The sequence below is a fragment of the Homalodisca vitripennis genome, chromosome 2, assembly GCF_021130785.1.
Source record: "Homalodisca vitripennis isolate AUS2020 chromosome 2, UT_GWSS_2.1, whole genome shotgun sequence".
Taxonomy (NCBI): Eukaryota; Metazoa; Arthropoda; class Insecta; order Hemiptera; family Cicadellidae; genus Homalodisca; species Homalodisca vitripennis.
The window spans coordinates 111,966,875-111,987,707 of NC_060208.1; the positions used below are offsets into that span (position 1 = coordinate 111,966,875).

The 20,833-nt window shown below is 38.4% G+C and overlaps 1 protein-coding gene across 2 annotated transcripts in view; it reads left to right on the plus strand.

Annotated features, from left to right (window-relative positions):
• LOC124354611 (protein patched) overlaps positions 1–20,833 on the plus strand; it is a 74,099-nt gene that overhangs the window by 33,194 nt on the left and 20,072 nt on the right. The window contains exons 1-2 of one of the 2 annotated variants that reach the window (XM_046805210.1): positions 4,402–4,661; positions 12,659–12,851. In XM_046805210.1, coding sequence (XP_046661166.1) covers positions 4,572–4,661; positions 12,659–12,851 — 283 coding nt within the window. In that variant the 5' untranslated portion in view covers positions 4,402–4,571. Of the gene's footprint in view, positions 1–4,401; positions 4,662–12,658; positions 12,852–20,833 lie in introns of those variants that run through there. The other variant, XM_046805211.1, reaches the window with a different exon arrangement.

The following is a 20,833-nucleotide window of genomic DNA, read 5'->3' on the forward strand; positions in this document are numbered from 1 at the left end:
CAAAATGTACAGAGGGGTAGTTATCTATTAAAATGTCATAATTATGGTATCAATCTGATCAATGACCTTATAATGTTTCGGAACCTAAGCCAAACTATTGTTTTCTGTACAATCAGCTCTATAATACTAGCAACAGTAACGGAAACAAATTGGGGAAACATTGGAAATAGGAGAAGAAAGATGGGTATACTTTTACCCACTGGACTGATCGATCATTCTCACCCAAATTCCCTAAATGGATGGATGGACGGACTTTCGAACTATTTTACCCGCAAAGCTACCTCAGCTCTCGTAATTATCTCTCTCATTCTACATATAACAGTTCCTTGAATAATCCTTGAGCTTATTATCTTATGGCTGAGACGTGAGACTAAGACTTATTCTGCAATAATTCACCATGCACAACGAGAAGACGATGTTAAAATATGAAATATGACTGGATGGTATAGCATGTTTTTTATTTATGTAAAATATAGCAATTCTATTTTTAAGGAAATTATTTCATTAAGTAATACTTTGTTTAAAAAGAGCATTTTTGATGTTTCATAAAGAATTTTCATTTTTCTAAATCCTATATCATTAAGAAATCCAGTCTCTGAAGTCATATAGCCGTTTTCCCTTAGCCCGATTACGAAATTGCCCAAAATGTGTGCTATATACCCACGTTATTTTATTATTATGTTCTAGGAAGTTATTTTAAAGGGGAATGGCCCTGAAATTACAAAATTAACCCAACCATAAATGTATTGCACCACCTTAGCCTAAAACTGTGTAACGCAGAGTATAATAAAATAACATTCAGTATAGGCCTACTGTAGAAGATCAATTAAAAGGAATAATATTCTAATTTCTGCCTGAAAATATCTTATTTCCTTCTAAAAATAGTAAACCCATTATTATACCTTAACAAAAATGTTGAGGCTATTCGGGTTTTAAGGGCTTTTACATGCTGTATGAGTTATTGTAACTTTGAATTTACTTACAAAATGTAACCCTTGTTACCTTTTGTCTGACTTTAGAAAAAACAGTAAGGTATAATAAGCAACATAAGAATGTGCAACGAGGATGATAAGTCAGTGTTGCAAATTTCTTACAACATATACACGGAACATTAATGGGTGCCCCCCGGCCCCCCTCTACATACGCCCCTGGGCCGAACAATACTAGCAGCGTTGCGCTATCGGGGTCACTGGCCCATATTTCCTCCAATAGCGTATTGTCTGCAGTAATGGCCAAAAGTAATTAGCGAAACTGAACCTCGTCTGTAAAGAAAGGTTGTGTTCAGTTGGCGCGACATTATTTGGCGCCGATGTTACGCTGGCTGGTCTCCAAACCTGGACCTGAACATACCGAACTTTGGTGTACACTAAGGAGCAACAGTGGATCATTTTTAGAAATTTGGAAATGTACTGTTTAAAATAGGGGAAGGTTTGGTAGTTGGGGAAATCCTCCATACGTACAGACTGTGTCCCGAAACCAAAGTACGTTTTAGATAAGCAGTTTTAAATGCAGTTAATATTTTGCCCTGATGTTCCATTATTGACGAATCGTGTGATCTAGTAATAACTTATAAAGGTGGACAAAAAATTATTTATTAAAAAAGTCCGGTTGTTTGTACATAGACTATATAAACAAACACTGGTTCACTTTTTCAAATTTAAGTGTTTTCACGATAGTAAATTTTTCACTATTTATCAATGAAATCAACCATTTTCAGTTGTTTACCAATAAGTGATATTTTTATAAAATTAAGTTTGCTGTGGCCGTTTTTAAAGTCCTCATGAGCGCCAAGCTTGGTAAATTGTACAGTAAGCAACAGTCAGTTTCAGTGTTGTATTTTAATTACAGTAAAACTACTACAGCTGTTCAAACACTGTCAAATCATGGGCCATTTTATTTGCATGTGTAATATGAAACCTTCCATAAAATGGTAGTTATTTCGTAACCGATTTTTACAAATGAGGTATCCTTGGAAACGAAAAGTTATTTAAAAACTGTTTTGTACCATATAAGTTTAGTAAAAACAGTGGTTTATTAGATATTTTATAAAAAAAATTAAAAGGCCGCCATGTAAAAAATATTGTAAGCGATTAAACAATATTTTGTTCTTATATAATACATTCTACCCCCGTACGTTCTGACCCGTTTACCAAGTTTTGTAGCAATCGTAAAGATAAGAAAGATAACATTGTTTTAATATAAAAACAAAATTATGTATAGTTGCTACTTATCTACCTATTACTAAGTTGCTACAAAGTGGAAATTGGAAAACATTCTTCATTTTTAGCTTATAATCACATATAGAACCTGAATATGCATAGCCAACCTAACCTTTTGTTACAAACTGCATAATACAATAAAAATAACTTTTTTTGCAAATATATTAACATATAATAATTTGTAAATACAAATCCTACCTCAATGTGTTAAGAAGTGTCAAAAATGCAGTGAAATTTTCAGGTATGATTTCACTTACACATTGAGAAGGTATTATAAGTTACCTAAAATTTAAGGTCCTCAAACCTATGATAAATGTCCAAATATCACAAGATGGTACCGAGTATTTTATGACAAGTAATTGCTGTACTCTTTTTTGTATTATTGTTCATGTTATATTGCGTGTAATCATGGACATTAATTACTTTGTCTATTTTCATTTCATTGCGCCAGTCGTTGGATTCATGTCTGAACTCACTATTAAATTATGTGTAAAACTATAGTCTCTTTTCTAACAAACAATTACCTAAAATCTTTTTTATGGTTATTACTTTCATATCATACCTAGACTAGATATAAGAAATGTTCTATAACCTACGACATTAGCACATGCATTACGTTACTGAACACTGTGTGAATCCACCGGCGATTGGTCAGGCCATCGTATGGGCCAATCAATGTATGGTCTGTAGACAATGTGCAATACAGAGTATGCGGTGGTATGTACCACGATAATCTGTATGGTTATTATTGAATCGCAGCAAGCGCTTCTTTTAATACTTGAAACCATACTATAGTGGGGACTGCTTTCTCGGTTTTATATTACGCCACGTTTCAAAAGGTCCGTTGTAATAGATTTTATCATTTTGTTATAACAGAGGGTCAGGTTTCCAGGGCCTGGTAATTGTCTCTCCACCATCCAGCTTATTGTGCACCCTCTTCCAGACTAAAGCTGTATCAAATACCAGGACTCTATAAAACCATGAGATCTTCTGTAAAATGGTTACCTGCTCCAACCCCTCTTCAGTATGCTTTAGGAAATCTTGAACGTTTGCTCTGTAGTGCCGAAGTACGACGCGGCCAGCTGTTTCATCAGTCTCGCCACATTTCCTGCGCAGGGTTTCCTGAACCTGTCCAGTAATAAAACCAAGTCACTTTACGACCTCTGTTCTACTCATTCTAAGGACATTTGCTGCAATGTTCCTTGATGGTTCATTGAGCAACCCTTTTGCTTGGACGTTCCCCTCAGTTCTTTCTGAATGTTGTTGGTGTAAAACTCTACACGACGATTCAGGACCAGTAAGAGGACAACTGCTCATAACGTTAGCGCAACTATCTGCCCCCTCATTACCTGTAATTCCTCTATGCCCTGGCATCCACTTTAGAATAATTTTATTGATTTTTGCCAGTGATTTCATGGCCATATGGCATTTCCACACTGTATTTGAGATTCGGTTATGGTTGGCCAATGTGTGTTATCACTTACTTTTGAACCTAATTTTATTCGTTTACATAATCACTGTTTCTTCCTCACATTTTCCCGCCCTTCCCTCCCCCCCCCCCACGGAAATCAACCATCCAAGAATATCCCTAGCCATTTAAGTCCATATTAATCCAGCCCTGTATTCTTTTTAGGTACGATACAGGGTCTTGTCGTTTATGTACGTTTAGACAATACTGCTTTTATTTGTGTTGAACTATTATTCTGCTTATGTCCTTGCAAGGGAAGTGTGTTGTACTTACGTTTTTGTTAAACTTCTAAGAATTTTATAATTTAAATTTTCCATTTATAAATTAGTTTTATAAACAATATTTATTGATTCTAATAGGAATATGAAATAGCAAAGAAATACTATTGCGGCAAATTTTAGTGTTAATAAACATCTCGCATTCCTAACTCAGACTGCAACTGCTCGGAGGTGTGAAACCGCGGCAATGAGCGCGGACACGGACGCGGGACTGTGGCGCGAGTGCCGGAGGTGCTAGATGGAGAGGTGACAGCGGTATGGTCGTGTGTGGGACAAAAACGGAGAGAGTGGCAGAGAGAGAAGGAAGATGTTGTTTTTGTATTCTTGATTTCTCCACGGTAACCACGTGTGTGGTCCACACCGTGAATGGCGGCAGGCCGTAGGCGAGGGGAGAGGGGCGGTTGCTAGGCGACGCCGCTCCACCAATGGCAGCTGCCCGGTCAGTCAGGCAGAGTCCCTCGTAGTGTTCACATGTACAAGACAGTGTATTGCTCCCGCGCCCGCGCCGCAGTGGTCGTGGTCGCAGATGTGAGTGTTCGTGTGTTGTGTTCAACACGGGTTCTCTAATGTGCACATTGGGCAGGGACGACGGTATGAAGTGCCGATATGGTGTGCGAACAAATGCGCCATACGTCGGATCTCTATGTGAGAACAAGTTGGCTTGACGCTGCACTAGCTCTATCCCAGATTGACAAGGTATTTACCATTAGTACTACAGATAACAGTTTTTAACCTCCACTGGTACAGTATGTCTTCAGTGTTTATCTATTAAGAGTACTGTTAAGTTTTAGTAAGGAAATGTACTAACTTCTGAGTTGTTTAGTCCGACCTACTAAGTAGTTCAGTGATTCTCTAACAGGTAGCGCGGCATGCCCATTTCTAATGCTGCACCCTTAAAATCTTTTTTATATTGAAATGTATTTTTAATAGCGTAGCGATAAATAATTATTTTTATTTCGTTTATGGATATTTATAAATTAAATTATAGTAATCGCGCTTAATCGCCTAGAGTTAATAAACCATTCTTGTCTTCAACAAGTAAATAACAGACAACGAAAAATCTTCACAAGAAGCAATAGGGGTAATCACGTAATAGCGTAGCTTTTATAAGCAATCAATTAGCCTAAAAAATGTTGTTTAACCTAGCAAAAATTCTAAATGGCTATGATACTTTGTATTTAAAACTAATTTGTTTACTTACTGGATTAACCTCACTCTACAAAGATAATTTGATTTTTTGGAAGCAAAGTTTTGGCGAATAGTTATTCGCTTATATTTACTTGAGTTTATTTAAATGTTTTCGATGAACAAATAACAAATCTCTTTCTTTAAGTTAAAAAAATAGTGTCTAGTGTTCTTGTTTATTATAAACATTGTTTTGAAAGCCTTATAAAATACGCGTTTTACAATTTCGTTAGTCGAGTTAATTATGTTTTTAATATACTGTAATGGGTTACTATAACCAACATTGAATGCTGAGCCTCAATGTTTTGTTAAGCAATATGCATCAGCAGTTTTTATCAGTGTAAGGTATCTTCCAATATAACTAATCTTAGAGAAACCTTGAAAATGTGTCATGACGTAAGGTTTTGTCAGAAACAAATATTCCCGGATCGGAGTGAAATCCCAGTTTTTCCCCAAAGTTGGGTGGATTTAGGCCTAGGAGAGCTTGGTGGGTGGCGCACCTAACCTAGCTGTGTGTGGTCTGCAGCTGACGGCCAGGCCAGCCAAGGCCGCCCATCTCTTCCGCCCCCCTCCACCCCCCAGCGGCACTAACGGCACCGGCACTGCAAGCCAGGCCGGGCTACACGCTACACACCGCCACGCCGCGGCCGTGCCGCCTCGTCCTTGTCATCGCTGCACGAAATTTGCTCACGCACGAGCCTATCTTTGTATTTTCAAAATCGGGTTAAATCTATAGAAAAAACATTTCAGAAACCACGAGGGATTTATGTCAGACTGTTCAGATTAAATACCCCCAATGACACAAGAATTAATACTAAATGCATTAGAGCTTGTTAGATATTGTCTCAGTGTTCACAAATTATGTGTTACTACGCAAAAAAGTTATAACCAACGCATGTGCAATGTCGTAATTCTCGTAACTACGAATTTTGTTGGATGGTCATATTCATCTTCGTTGTTATATTTGTGACATTCCTGTTGCTACATAATTTTTGTGTTCATTTAGTTCCACGTGTTGAAGCAAAATAGGCTATATCGTTGCATCAGTATATTTAATAAGTATAAAGAACGTTTTACGATGTTTGTCATGTTTTTGTCTACGCACTTGTTAGCGTATATTTTGTTAATTTTTTATGAGTAAAGGGACTGTATGAGAATAAATTTCTGAACCGTTATTTCAGCTGTAGATCGATGCATTTGCGTTACTTCTCGGACGAAACTGCGACTGACTGCGAATTTTTGAATTTTCAGTCCACATATTTAATATGGTACTCTCAGATATTGGAAACAAATAAAATTATGAGGACGATTTACCGTCCTCAAAAAGTTGATTTGTCTGAGCCTCTCCGCTCCCCCCAAATTCAAAACCTAAATACACCGCTGGCTCGCGCCATGTACGAGTACATCAGGCGATAGTTACATACAGATTTAAATTGATGTCCATTACTATTTCTACAAATATCTATTATATTCTTATTAACATATCAGTTTAAACACAATTAAGAAATTCTTAACGGATATCAATGTATATGATATCATATTTATGCATTTTAATTAACAATATACCAGTTGACTGCGCTGGTATAGCTTGCAAGTAGGCCTACTGCATCACAGTTCTACGCTAGGGCCTTCCACTGAAACGATGGTGGGGGGTGGGGGTGGCAACAAAATTATCGTGACGGAATGTCAATGCAAAATCTAGGATTCACCCTTTAATACATTTTTCCTTAGTTTTCTAATTAATTATTATATTAGGTAGGAAAATTTTATTTTTTTCAACTGGTTTTGGCTTTTAGAGGACCGAGAATTCTGTCGAACCAACATTATTCAATGTGTAGGCCAATCTCATGTGTTCCTATTGGAGTCGTATTGTTTTATACATAGAATATTTTACTAGTTGATATGCGTGTGCTACAAATCTAATTGCCGCTTAAGGGGAGTCAGGCGTCAAAAGTTGGCAAAATTAAGTTTTTCTGTTTATTTTTTTCTTAACAGGAGCTTTAGCAGACGGACTAATATTTTTATTTTTCACATTTTAATGGATATAGATCTATAGCAATCCATTTAAATATAAAAAGGTACGCTCTCTTAAAATTAGGGAGCGTACTCAGATTTTAATTCCAGCTATTCCAAGTGGAGAAATATAATACCACAATTAATAAAAATTACTAAGAGTACGAGGTAACCTAGGGTGGTGGGTCGGGAAAGTTTTGTGAGTTTTGCCAGTACAATTACACGTTCGTGTGTAATAGTTGTAAGTGATTAATACTCTTAACCCGTCTGCTGATTTAAAAAGTTTGGGCGATAGGAGAGTTGTTCTTTACTTACTCCTACCTCGACGAAAGGCAGATGACTCAGTGGTTAAGGAATGCTCCAGTTCACTCACCGGTATAGCCTCCTAGAGTTAGTGAGAAGCGATGACGTCTCCCTAATGAGCACATCGGCTATGCCGGTCAGACCCGATGTTTACGTGCCACAAAAGAAAATCCATTTGTAAACAATGGTAGAGGCGGCTGACAGCGCGGGCGCGGCGCGGGATGGCGCGGGATGGACACTCGCCCGACGTGGGTTGTTGCCCTGCCACCGCCGCCACAAATAGACGCGCACGTGCTCCAATTATTGGCCTCTTGTTCAAAGTGAGTACTTCATTTATGTGTCGGTAATTGTTCATTCCTAGAAAGTTTCCGGAACATAAAAGTATACGGTGGCTTGCTGTATATCACCATCAGATGCTGTTGGTTGGCGACTTTTCAACTCTGAAACTAGACGCTTAAAAGTATCAAGCGCTTAGCACAATATTATGATTGGAACTTTCGAGATGTGGAATTTGGATACAGCGATGAACCATAGAAATGATAAACTTCTGTAATTACAAATTATAAAAAAAATATACAAACTCCTTATAATATTTCAAAAGGTGAATAATTTATTGTTTCTTTAAAGTTCAAAAAGGATTGAACCATATTTCCTTTCTATCTATATTAATTTATTTTCCATCATTAAATGTATCTGGTACGTTCAACATCGTAATTACATTGTTCGTGTAATTTAACATTGGTATTGTAATGCAATATTGCAGTTTGACAATTGCAATAAACCCAAATGAATAAACAGAAGTTGAAATCTCGTAGGAAAAACTTTGAAGGCAGAACTATTGAGTTATGGATAACTCTTAATAAATGTGATAAATTTTAACAGTTACCATTCTTGAACTTTCATGAGATGTATCTGCATTATCATACGTCCATTTTGCTCACGGTGATTCTAAAGTAACTTTTAGTAACGTTTGCAAGTGTATCTCCTAGTCTGTTACGGTCAGGTCAATGCCACTATTATAGTTCAATAATAAGAGTAGGCCCATCTGTGTTAGTCTGTTAGTTACTGTCAGGTCTATGCCACTATTATAGTTTAATAATGACAGTAGGCCCATCTGTGTTAGTCTGTTAGTTACGGTCAGGTCAATGTCACTATTATAATTCAATAATAAGAGTAGGCCCATCTGTGTTAGTCTGTTAGTTACGGTCAGGTCTATGCCACTATTATAGTTTAATAATGACAGTAGGCCCACCTGTGTTAGTCTGTTAGTTACAGGCAGGTCAGTGGCATTATTACAGTTCAATAATGAGAGTAGGCCAACCTGTGTTTGTTAGTTACGGACAGTCAGTGGCATTATACGAGTAGTTCAAGAAAGACCTTGTCGAATCGCTCTTCATATTCGTTGGCCTCGTCCGCTTTTCGTGTCTTTTGAAGGATTTGAATCTGATATTATACTTTTACAGCTACATATAGTGTATTAATTTTAAAATATGAACTTTCTTAAATACCGGTACATTGGCCGTCAATTACATTTTAAATAGATAACTTACTTGTTCATTTCGTTTTGAACAAGCTTCCTACCTACTTATCTTTCTCTGATGGATTATACGTGGTTTGAATTTAGGTGGGTTGGGAATGAGTACCTTAGAAATGGGCATCCAACGATTACTAATTACAGATTAAACTACTAATATGACACCAATTTAATATGGTGATAAAGTACAACTTAGGAATAAATCATATCTATAACAATTATTTTAAATGTTATATGGGTACACATTTTAGTTTTAGATTCTTTTGGTCCACATTGTTTTATTGTCATTTTATATCGTGGATCATATTCTTTTATCACTTAGCAGGTGCAGTAGGCCTATATACAGTGGGGTGTTATGAATAACAATATATGACGAATAACACTACTTCAACAATGCTACTCGTTTAATTACTGGAATATTTGTATACCAGAGTATATTTTTATATATAAAACAAACTGAAAGGATAGTTAGCTTTCGGACATTTGCCATCGTTAAACGATAGCAAGTGTCCCAAATCCTGCTATTTTTTCAAATTATCCATCGTCGATGACAAGTTTTCGACATTCAGCAACATTTTCTGCTGGATATGATGCGTTTGATGCTTTTATATACAATTTACGTGATTTCACTTTTGAAGTTTTAGAAACTGGTGTTGCCTCCAGTGCTGAAGTTTGGATCTGATTGAATCGAGTCTTGTCTTAATAGTGGAAATATGATAGGAATTATTGAGCTCTTGTCCAGACTTTTTAAGGTTTAGATTGATACTGGATCAACGTTTGATCTGAAATGAGACACAATAAGCCAATAAAAGAATGCAACAATTCGTGCTGGAATAAAAGATGACATGAATAAATACTATGCATTTTTTCTATAGAATTGGGTATCATATACGAGTTTATATCTTCCAACTAAATTAACTTTTAATAGTTGAAATTATGTTGATCAGAACTTTGTATAAACAGTTATCTGCATTCTAATAAATTAAAACTAAATAGTTTGTAAAATCAATATTTTACTTTACCAAAATCTATCAACACAACCCTCGTGTAGATTGGATGCTGAAATGGCAGACGATTCGCACACATAATCGATCGTGCGGGATTCTGAAATTACGGAATGGCCGAGAGCAGCTTGACGATAATTAGTGATTGGCAATTTTGGGTCTCGCCGGCAATAGTGGGTAGCCCGGCGGCCGGGCCCAAATGTAGTTTGTCGTCATGTCTGTAGGGGGGGGGGGGGGGGGGCACGCGCCCTGGGTGGCCGGGAACCCACTGACGCGATGTTGCCACATCTCAAAGCTGCCGCTCTGACCATGACGTCTATATCTTCATAGTCCACTAGCTCGCTTCGCCCGCTGTTTACTGATTGCCCCGGCCCCCACTCCCATTCATTAGTTCCTTTTTGCATTCCGCCGTTCCGCTTCGGCAAGCGTTTCCTGTTGCGTTTCCGCGTTTGTTCTTGCTCGTCTTGCCAATCGTGCAAAACCTGTTTCAGTTTTACGTTAGGAAGTGTTTTGCCTTAAGTTATTTTTCTATCAATCCGAGGTTGGTAATACTACTTTATTGTTGTTTTTAATACAAAATCTGTCTTAAACCTAGTTTTTCCAAATTTCGTTCTCCGAAGTGTATGAAATGCGATGCTCGAAATGGAAACCCTCGAATCGTAGCAAGTCTATGTCTATTGTAATGTCGGATTTGTAGAAATGTAGTCAATATCCATCTCACTTTGTTCCCTGATTATTAAGCTTGGATTATTAAGTTCTCTTGCCAAATCCAAATCCCCATCACCGTAGGCAGCTTTAAATTGAACAAATTCTTGACGGTGTACACATTTATACATTGGCATTTATTTCCAGTTTGGCCAGTGTTGACATTCATGTTATAACTTTTAATATAGAACATTTATATGTCTTAAAATATGAGTCATAGAAGATGAACTCCCTTCTTCTTATAACTTCATGGCGAATTTCCAAGTTTACTATACAAGGATGCACCCACAAGCCGTTTGTTACTTCAGACTTATTTCGCAACGACTTCCTGACATTTACGACGAGCTCATCTCCCGGTTGACGTAAATGTCGGGACGTACGCCGTAAACGTCAAGCGTGTTTTGGACTCGGGGCCAGGTGGGGGCGGGCCAACTCCAAGCCAGCGACTACAGTACCATAAATCGTGCGGACACACGGTGTGACCGTACCCCGCCGTTCCAACACCGATACAAAGCCTACCGTTAGCAAGAGTACGCTCCCTGGAAACAAGAAACAGCCGTTAACATTCAAGAATGTCCGTATTTCTGCTACTACTAGTAAAACAATTCTGTACTTTTCATTAGGCCTGTTTTCATTATTAACAAAATATTTTTTCATTGCACGTCCTGAGGTTTTGTCACTGAACATTTTTTTATCGCTTTATACCTCAAGGGGGAATGGGACACATAAACTGGGATGCTAAACGTGTCATCACTGAACTTTAAATGAATTAAGAACAGGAGGCTTCGAACCATATGGTCACAAATGCATAGAGGAATTAAAAAAAAACTAGTTAGGGGGAAACCTAAGGGGAATATGGAAATCAACTCTCTGCTTTGAAATTGAGTTTTACTTCAGGAGTATTCTCAGTCAAATATAACTGAAACTGTTTAAAATTCTAAGAAATTCATGCGTACATATTGTTAATACGTTTGTTTTTAGAACACGACGGTATAGACACTCTCTTTACTCCCCTTGGATGACCCCCCCACCCCTAAATAAATTTTTAGGAACGTTCCTGCATATAAGCACGGACGCAGATGGGTATAAGATCGTAATGGGGATTTTCAGCCATGTAGATGTCAAACTCTGATGAAATACGCATCTTTGCTGAGGATCTTGAACCAAGTTCACTGAGCCCTGGCGGAATAAGTCACTAGAGAGTGGTTCTAAGCTACAACAGCACTAAACCTTGAAGGAAACGATGATTCATATAATACAAATTTATTTTTGGAGGAGATAGAAATTAAACTGGAAACATTATTTAAGCAAAAGTAATACAATGAAAGACAGGTGCCAGACAGGCAGAACCGGTATCTATACAGCCTTGTCTCAAAGTGCTTGGATAGGGGTTGCCGCTATCCACGGCATCACCAAGATAGACGTCTGCGACAAGTCCAGTGATTGACACAGTTCTTGTAGGGTACTTATGTCGAGAATTACTCATTCCATTTCTGATTCTAAAAATAGCTCACATTTTGAAATAAAACGTGTCCTCCTGGAACTAGAGCAAGTTATTTTAGGCACATCTATTCTAGTTACATTGTCCTAGTTATTCATGTGTCTCTATTTCATTAATAACTATTGACACATTAGTATATTGATACAATATATTTCATTGATATAGTTTATTTCATTAATATATTGTGTGTGATTTAAGCATATTTAAAGACATTGACCTTGTCACTATTATTCATGTTTATTTGAATTTGAGTGCACTAGTTCAGAACCTAATGATTACGGTATTTGAATAAAAAGTCAAACCTTCCATAATAGCTATATGTTATAAAAGTTATTATATAATCCAGTATCTTGTTTTTCAAATATATTTTTCTGGTAGTCTGGTATGTTTGGAACCAGTAAGTCTAGAGAAGGTATTTATGACACTACAGATCTACCTTGTATTCCAGGGCAAAGCTGAGGGCCGGCGTACGGCTCTATGGTTCCGGGCCCGTCTTCAATCTCAACTCTTCCAGCTGGGCTGTTTCCTGCACAGACACGCCGGCAAGGTTCTCTTCGTCGCTATCCTGGTCCTGTCTTCCTTCTGCGTTGGCCTCAAGTCCGCCGTTATACACTCGCGAGCCGAGCAACTCTGGGTCGAGGGTAAGTCGCATTTAATATCATTTTGAATGTTACCACCTCTCACCAACGTCTTCTTAATGTTTTTCAGGTCTTGTATATTGGCATTCAAATCTGTAGTTTTGAGAAAAGGCTTTCTTAAAATGAATTAAGATAATGTTCCTACAAAGAAATCAGTGCCTAGTTCGTTTATTGTCATTTTAAAAGATGAAAGTGATACAGATATTGATAGCTAAATGTCACTATGAAATGTTTTGGGTTAGTCTTGTACTTAGAAACCTTAATATTTTTCATCTCATGTGCTACTCAAATTTCAAACTTTATTACCGGTACGCCTAGTTATCCACAAACACCGGGTACAGTATAAACAAAATCTTAGTTGATAAACAAATTATTATGTCCAGATGTAACTCAGTCCTATTGGCAACAATAAAAAGCAAACATATTAAATTATTCAAAGCCTTTATTGTAATTTATACAGTCACTTCTTCTTTAGTTGTGTGATAACTAACTTTAAAATTCTTGAGCTTTCCGTACTTCCTTCGTGAATCTTAAATGTCTTACAGTTTGGTGTTTACGCAATTCTTGGCCATGATAGCCATCAATCTTAATCAGGTGGAAGCGGACCTGCCAAATAGCCGAGGCATTGTAGCCTCAAACTCAAAGGGCGCACCGCACCGTTATAATGACCCGTGGGGTGGGAGGGTTCCAGGAAGAAGGGGAGGGTGGTCCTGGTCCATTGTCGTGGGGGTGGCTGATCCAGATAACATCTGCCCAGATGCCGGCCGGGCCGGGACCCTCATGTCCGTTTCCGTCTGCCAGCCGGCCTGCTCGATCATCTTGGATTACGCCATGGCATACTATGACCTGTCACTTTGTATAAGCCAGGGTGCAAGCCTCCCACCCGTCCCAATATCTGCCGTCTCCCCTTCCTTCTACAATCCTGCCGCTCACGTGTTCTTCTTGAGACCTATCCCGAAAATCTGTGTACGTTCTATACGCTCTGATCGGTTTTGATCCAGGTTCTTCTTGGGACCGAATATCATGAAAATGTATGTACATTAATATGCTCTGTTCTTGAAGGACGCTACTCGTATAAAAGGATTTCGGACAGTTGGACATAAGGTTATATATGTAGGCAAATAAAAAAAGGATAGATTCCAATCCTCGAAACGTAGTATTCTATTTTCGTAACGTAACTATAACGATGGCAAGTGTCTAAAAACCTATTATGTTAAGTTTTATTTAGTAATTTATTGGAATTGGTTCTGCAAAAATATAAACAGCCTACTCTTATAGACTCTTAAACTATATTATCCAGGTGCCTGTGTGTGTTAGCCAAGCCGAACCGCATAATGTACAAATATAAAACTTAGAGACCATTGCTTCTTCTGGAAAAAATGTGAATTTTCCCTACAAATGCAGTGGAAACCTTGTACGCGACCGTAATATTCATTGGTCATAGAAATGACTACCTGCTGCAAAAGACGAAACAAAGGCTGCTGTAAAACACATTTCTGTTTGTACTTCTTTTACTTTGCTTCATAATTCAAACGTCTCTCCTCTAATTCCATTGGCCAACCACGCGGCATGCTTTTAGGCACGTGCTATTGGCGCACACATGCATGACTTCATAAACTTGCATGCCAAGCGGTGTTCAGTGAAGCATGAGACTACTTTCGTGATTGTCTATCATTCTTGAGGCGAGCATGTTTCCACCTAGGCAGCATTGCAAAATTATTGTGTCATTGCTGGAGTAGCAGGTTTATATAGTTGAACATCTAGATCTCACCAAACCAAGAATTGAACCAAATATAAATATATCTATTCTGATCTCGTTTATGTGGTGAGAAGTTAATTGCATATGTGGTCGTCATCATAAATCCTTTGCTAATACAGAATACCTGAATGTCGTGGCTCAGAAGTAAAAGACGGAAATCAAAAGCATTCAGGAACTCTCTGGAATACCCTAGGAGCTGCCGGGGATTGTTGTCTTCCCCTTCCTTTCACCGCCGCACCGCGGGCTCCACCTGATAAAGTCATCAGGTTATGCGCCGTGAACATTCCTGGGCCACTCCTCAGGAATGCTGCGCGTGATTCTCAAATTACCCGGAACATGATGGAGCGCCCTGCTGCCCGCGCACCTCTAGTTGCGATAAATGAGCCCATGTCACTTCTGGGTCCTCCGGACCGGATCTGCTTAATTAATGTCGGCTCTTGGACGCGACCTGTTGATTGTTCTACATTCGATGACTCGGAGCGTATTGTCGATCGAGATATCGTAACATCACCTTTACCTCTGCTGCTCTGCAATATTCTATCCATTTAAATGCAAATCAACTCGCGGCAGGTATTTCCATAATCTCAATATGGAAGTGTAATTCTGAGTAGTGACCATTATAACGTAGATTGCCATTATTTGAAAGATTACTTCAGAAACCACTTCCAGAATATTAAATAGACGACAGGAATTTGCTTATAAAAGTATCGTTTGTTGAAAACACAACTTTATGGATACTTTTTTGGCGATATTCATAAATTTATTAATTTCCCACTAAGATATATTAGTTAACATTATGGACACATTTGAAAGTTGTATAATTTTTTTTTTGAAACGACTCTGACTTTTGAGGACAGGTTGTGTTGTTAGGACGGCAACGTCAACGGAGACAAAGCAAGAGGCGGGGCGGGCCGATCCAGCTCAGATACCACACAATTAAGTCGGTCTCAAATTAGCATGTATAATGTAGCTAAGCGAAAGATGTTTGTAGAGCGGGTAGTGCATGGTGATGTCGGCAGGACGGGTAGTAGCGGACTAGGCCACCCAGCGCGCCACAGGGTGGTCTGCCGCCCACGGCAGGCGCTACGCTACAGCTGACAACATAACCTACAAACTAGCCTAGACCGGGCAGCATACGGGTGACCGGTGAGTAACATAACCCGAACCTAAAATGTTTTCAGCCAGTTGTAGACAATTAGAAGCCAACCACTCTTAAATGTGGATCAATCTCCAAACGTTGGCGCATATCTTCCAACCCCTTCGTTAATGTTCACAATATTAACTTTGCCGCTATAGGCAAACCCCACACACCTATAGTATCAAATCAGCCCTAGAAATTTCTGTGATATTTACCAAAACACTGTAAATTTTTACTTTTTCCAGATTTTTTATGATTGCGTTAGTAGCTATGGTTGGAAGGGTTGAGTGAATTTGAATGATGAGTTTAGCTGTTATTCACCTTCCTCTTATTGCAACGTCTGGTATCTGACGCTGTCTCAGACTTGACTACTGGAATTTGGAGAAATTTTGTGTCTGAAGAGATACTTTTTAGATACCAGAAAAGTTATTTATTGTCCAATGATAAATAAATTGCTCAGACAAATAAAACACTGTTGTGTCATTATATCGAGATTTCGACTGTACTAACAGAAATTTCTCAGTATATGCAAAATTGAAAATTGCGCATCCTTTGTTTAAATAAAGCAAATAAAATTATTTGAAAAGCAATGCAAATGACCAATGAACGTTGTTTCAGATGTGTATTTAATAAAGAGGTCAAAAGGTTTCAAAAATGTTTGGAATTGGTAGATTATATTATTGAAATCCAGTCTAATCTTATACAATCCGCTCCCGTCATATCCATTTAACACGAAAATAATGTACTATATTTATCTGTATTCCTTCAATATCTATCTTACGTCTAGATGGAAAGATGCTTTTGTGTAAGCTGTGCCATTTTTGCCAATGAAAACTTAAACGCCGGTGTTTGACCTCCTAGTTCGTGCAGTGATGATGTAAGCTCAGTAGGTTAGTGGGGTCAGCTCTGTTGTGAGACCATTGATTCTGCCTGCTCCTAGAAAGCTCTTGGAGCGACGTTCCTGTTGAAACGAACGAGAAGTCTGGCCGATCTACACGCGGAATTTTAATGACTCTGATCCCTCTGTACTGTACTGGTAACCTCGTAACTCGCGAGATGATTCTTAGTACTGTACGTAATACCGCGTCGCCACCTAGCCTGAGTTTTCGAAATATTATCCTTCTTCAATATGTTTAAAGTTAACATTTAAAGCATTTATTACATTAAGAATTTCCAATCACAACGTAATTGTTATGGTATTTAGAAAACTAGTAATAAAACCTAAACTTTTTGATGTGTCTTAATTAAAAGGGATTAGATATGCATTGTTGAAACAGCGAATTTATAACGTTCTATATGCATTGACAGGTGTTTTAAAGATGAATGAGAGACTTTTTCTAAAAGCTTGCAGCATTCTTAAGTGATGAAATTCTGATTTTTAACATAAGAAAGGAATCGGCCACCTGGTTTTAGAAGTATCTCTACTAAGTATGAGAGGGCGAAAAGTATCGTTTATTTTGCTTCATATAACTTAGATTGACTATGAATTGCAAAGAGTTTCCAGAGGATTGTGTCTGTTCAGACAAGGGCCGCCGCCGCCAGGATGTCGCTCTGGAGATACGGGAATGTAGATGTTCCAGAGCGAGGACTCCAGGCAGTCATTATATTTTAATAATCCATCAGAGTTGCCCCGCCTCTTGTAATGGCACTAATGGTAGCCTTCTTGTCCTAATTGAGGGGTCCGCTCAAACAAAACATATTTATTACCTCAACTACTTTTCATTGTGGACTTCCAGGAAAAGTCGGCTCATAACTGGGCCAACTACTTCATTTTCCATTTCCTCCGGTAAACTAGATCACTTTGTCCCCGCCGGTTCCTGGAAGGCTCGTCGACCGAGGAGTAAATGAATCAACGTTTCTGTTTTAATCCTCAACATTTTATACATTTTAATAATATCTGAGAAGTGGTTGATTGTTTTACCCAATATTTTATGTTATTTTGTTTTGTTAGCGTTAAACAGCAAATTATTCCATTATAACCAGAGGAATTAGCATTATTCATAAACATTTAATTGTTAAGAAAATGAAAAGCTATCTAAATTAAAATATAGTACAGGACCAAACCATTATCTTTAAAATATAATACTTATATTTCTATCATAGCTTGGAAGAGGAATTTTTAAGTAACGACATAAAATCTGTCCTCACATTGTGATGTTACAGTTTATCAACGAATTTACAATGGCAGTAGAGTTCATAGTTTTATTTTAATATTTCGCTTGTGATGAGGGACATAGGTTTATCCTACCTAGAGAGCTATCGTTAGACCTACAGCTTGGCTAGGGAAGGTCAGGTCTTGTGCTCTGTCTGTCACAGAACATTGGTTCGGCCACAAGTTACGGTCTGGTAGAGCTGTCCGCAGGTTTCATTACTACCGTTAAAATCGAAGAGATACTTCTTTGTCGAGATCTGTGAAATTCAGAGTCCTTTTTGTCTAGCTGAGATCCTTGTGTACGACGCTTGCTGTAGCCGTGACGAGTCAGAGAGACGAGAGACGTTTATAGAGACACGTATCAAACGGAACATATAGTTTTTATGGGCTGTAAATGCTTTCAACTGATGTGGCTGGTTTTATCCGATGTACTTGACAGTTTCGACGAACTCTGAGTTGGAATTAACAATTCATCTGATGAAGGGGGGGAAATGTTTAATATGTTTATGGCTATGTGCTTAGAAGGCATTAAGTATCAGTAATTGGCATTCTTCACAATTTTATCCCTGCATGAAATTGGCTCAGAGATAAGTGATACTCATTAATTGAACGTATTATGTCACTATACAATACATTCCATACCATTCATCTGTATGAATGGTTCACTTTGGGCTGTGAGCCAGCCGGAGATCGTAGGCGTGCCATTGTGGAATTATGGGTGGATGAGTATGAATGGAAGTAAAGCCCCGTCTCTTTTGGAAAAAGAAGACGGGCCCGGCATCATTATCGGGATTATGGATTAATATAGTGGGCGGTAAGGTGGAGAAACTGAATGCTTCAGGAAAAGTGGAAGGAGGGTGTGTATTGTATTGTTATACTTACGTATAAAACATGCTTGTATTCGTCGAAGAGATTTTTGTCTTGCAGCATGGAGGGCCTTCATACAGTATAATCTAAACTAGGATCGTCCCAGCCCTCTTTTAGATAGCACTACTGGAAGATGCAGCTCAAATGATAATTAATCCTTCCTCATTAACCTCCCAAAAAGATTTTTCTAATTCATTGGCTGGCCCAGTTTACATTTTTCGATAAACCACAATTTCTAGTGTTTACGATTTTACAAAACTGTTTTAAACAAGTAAGACCAAGAGGTCAACACCTACGTGTGTGTAGGCGTCATGCACAGGATATTTTATAAAGCGGCCATCCGGGCACAATCAGTATATTTTTTGGTGTATATTCATTTCCACTCCTCTAGCTCTAGATAGATCGAAGACAGGCAAGTATGTTGGGTCAAATGATATCAACAATATGTACTGTAAGCTAAGACCGAGTACTGTATCGGATATCGACAATTATTGGTGATTAATCCGCCTCAGGCGGGAGATCCAGGGAGGAAGTGGAGACTTAAGGGCGTGTAATGGCGGTGATTAGTTGCGTATTCTCGCCACAACACCACCACGCGCGCTGCCTACTTCCGGTTTCATGACACAAGGCCTGCGTGTCTAGTATGACAATCGGCGATCGATCAGATCTTCGCTTCCCGTGACCGACATGGTGATATTTGGTCCGATCCACTTTTGTGATAAAAACGTGTGCAAGATGTCGGATCCTCATCTGTATCGAATTCGAAACTATTCTCATATAACCTATAAATGCTGATTTACTAGCTAATTTTGTGAGTTGTTATAACACAACATCTAATCAATTAATCACATTCATTTAATATATCTTGTTTCGGCTTAATGAGATATTTGTCATAAATTATAAATATTACGTTTGTTCAATTCGGTGCTTAAGAAAATCATTGTTGAAGCTTAATTTCATTTCAAAAAGTGTATTCTACTTTACTTTTATTTTGTTATTTAAAAATAAACCGTTTCTAATGTAATGTGGTTATTATTCCCGACGATTCCGCGTTAACCAGTCGTTAAAGTCTCTTTTGCTACGTATTGTATTGTAATGCCTCATAACCTATTTGTACTAATTTATAGTAAAACGGTTTGACCATTGATTCGGTTTATCAATCATGAGTTTAAGATCGCGATAAGTTTTCTTAACGTATTTCAGCGTGGAATACTTGCGAAACCACAGTAGCCTGTGTGATAAATCTCAATAATTTCTGGAACAGCGGCGAATATTGAAGCAGTCTGACTATCCGTCACCGGCGTGGAACCCGCGCCCCCCGCTCGGCCCAACAATGCCAGCGATTGAAACGTCGTTTTCGGGACCCGAACCTGTCTCTGGACTTCTGAGAAGTGTGCGATCCTTGGCGGCCTTCCCAGGACTCGCCTGGGGTCTGAGGTCTCACCCCCCGCACTGCCTTCCACGCCGCGTGAAGCTACCGAAGATACCCTCAGGCCTCAGGTGTGTCTGTTGGTGATGTCTTTACACGTCAAGGCCAGGGAGAGGGCGACCGATTTCACGCATTAGTCGTGGAGTCGGTGGTTCAAACTCGCATCTAAAGGGTGCCTCCTTCAGGTGCACTACTGTATTAGTTCCAAAATTACTCACCTTTCAAACGCCGACAAAATGACCTGTCATGGAGGCTAAACAATTCCAAATACACTTTCGATGAAATTTTGGTCGATCACAATTTCTTAGTTGATCAGTGTTAATTAAAATCTTGTTGAAATTGGATTGTATTAGAGATCCGAAATGTAAAGTGTATACTTTATTCTTTCGTCACTTTGCAACACGTGTTTGATTTATGATTGAATATACTGGATGATTATTTATTCGTTAATTGTATATATTGCCAAATCGAAATTGAGTTAAATTTAATACTTTACTCCAGTACTGAAGCGAGTTGTATAGAATAATTTGGATTTAGGTCTGTTTATGTAAATGCGAACCTTTTAGGATAAATTTGACATTAAAGGCGTCTTTCTATTCAGAATATTGTTCTCAATGTGGGTCGTGAACGTTTTCCATCA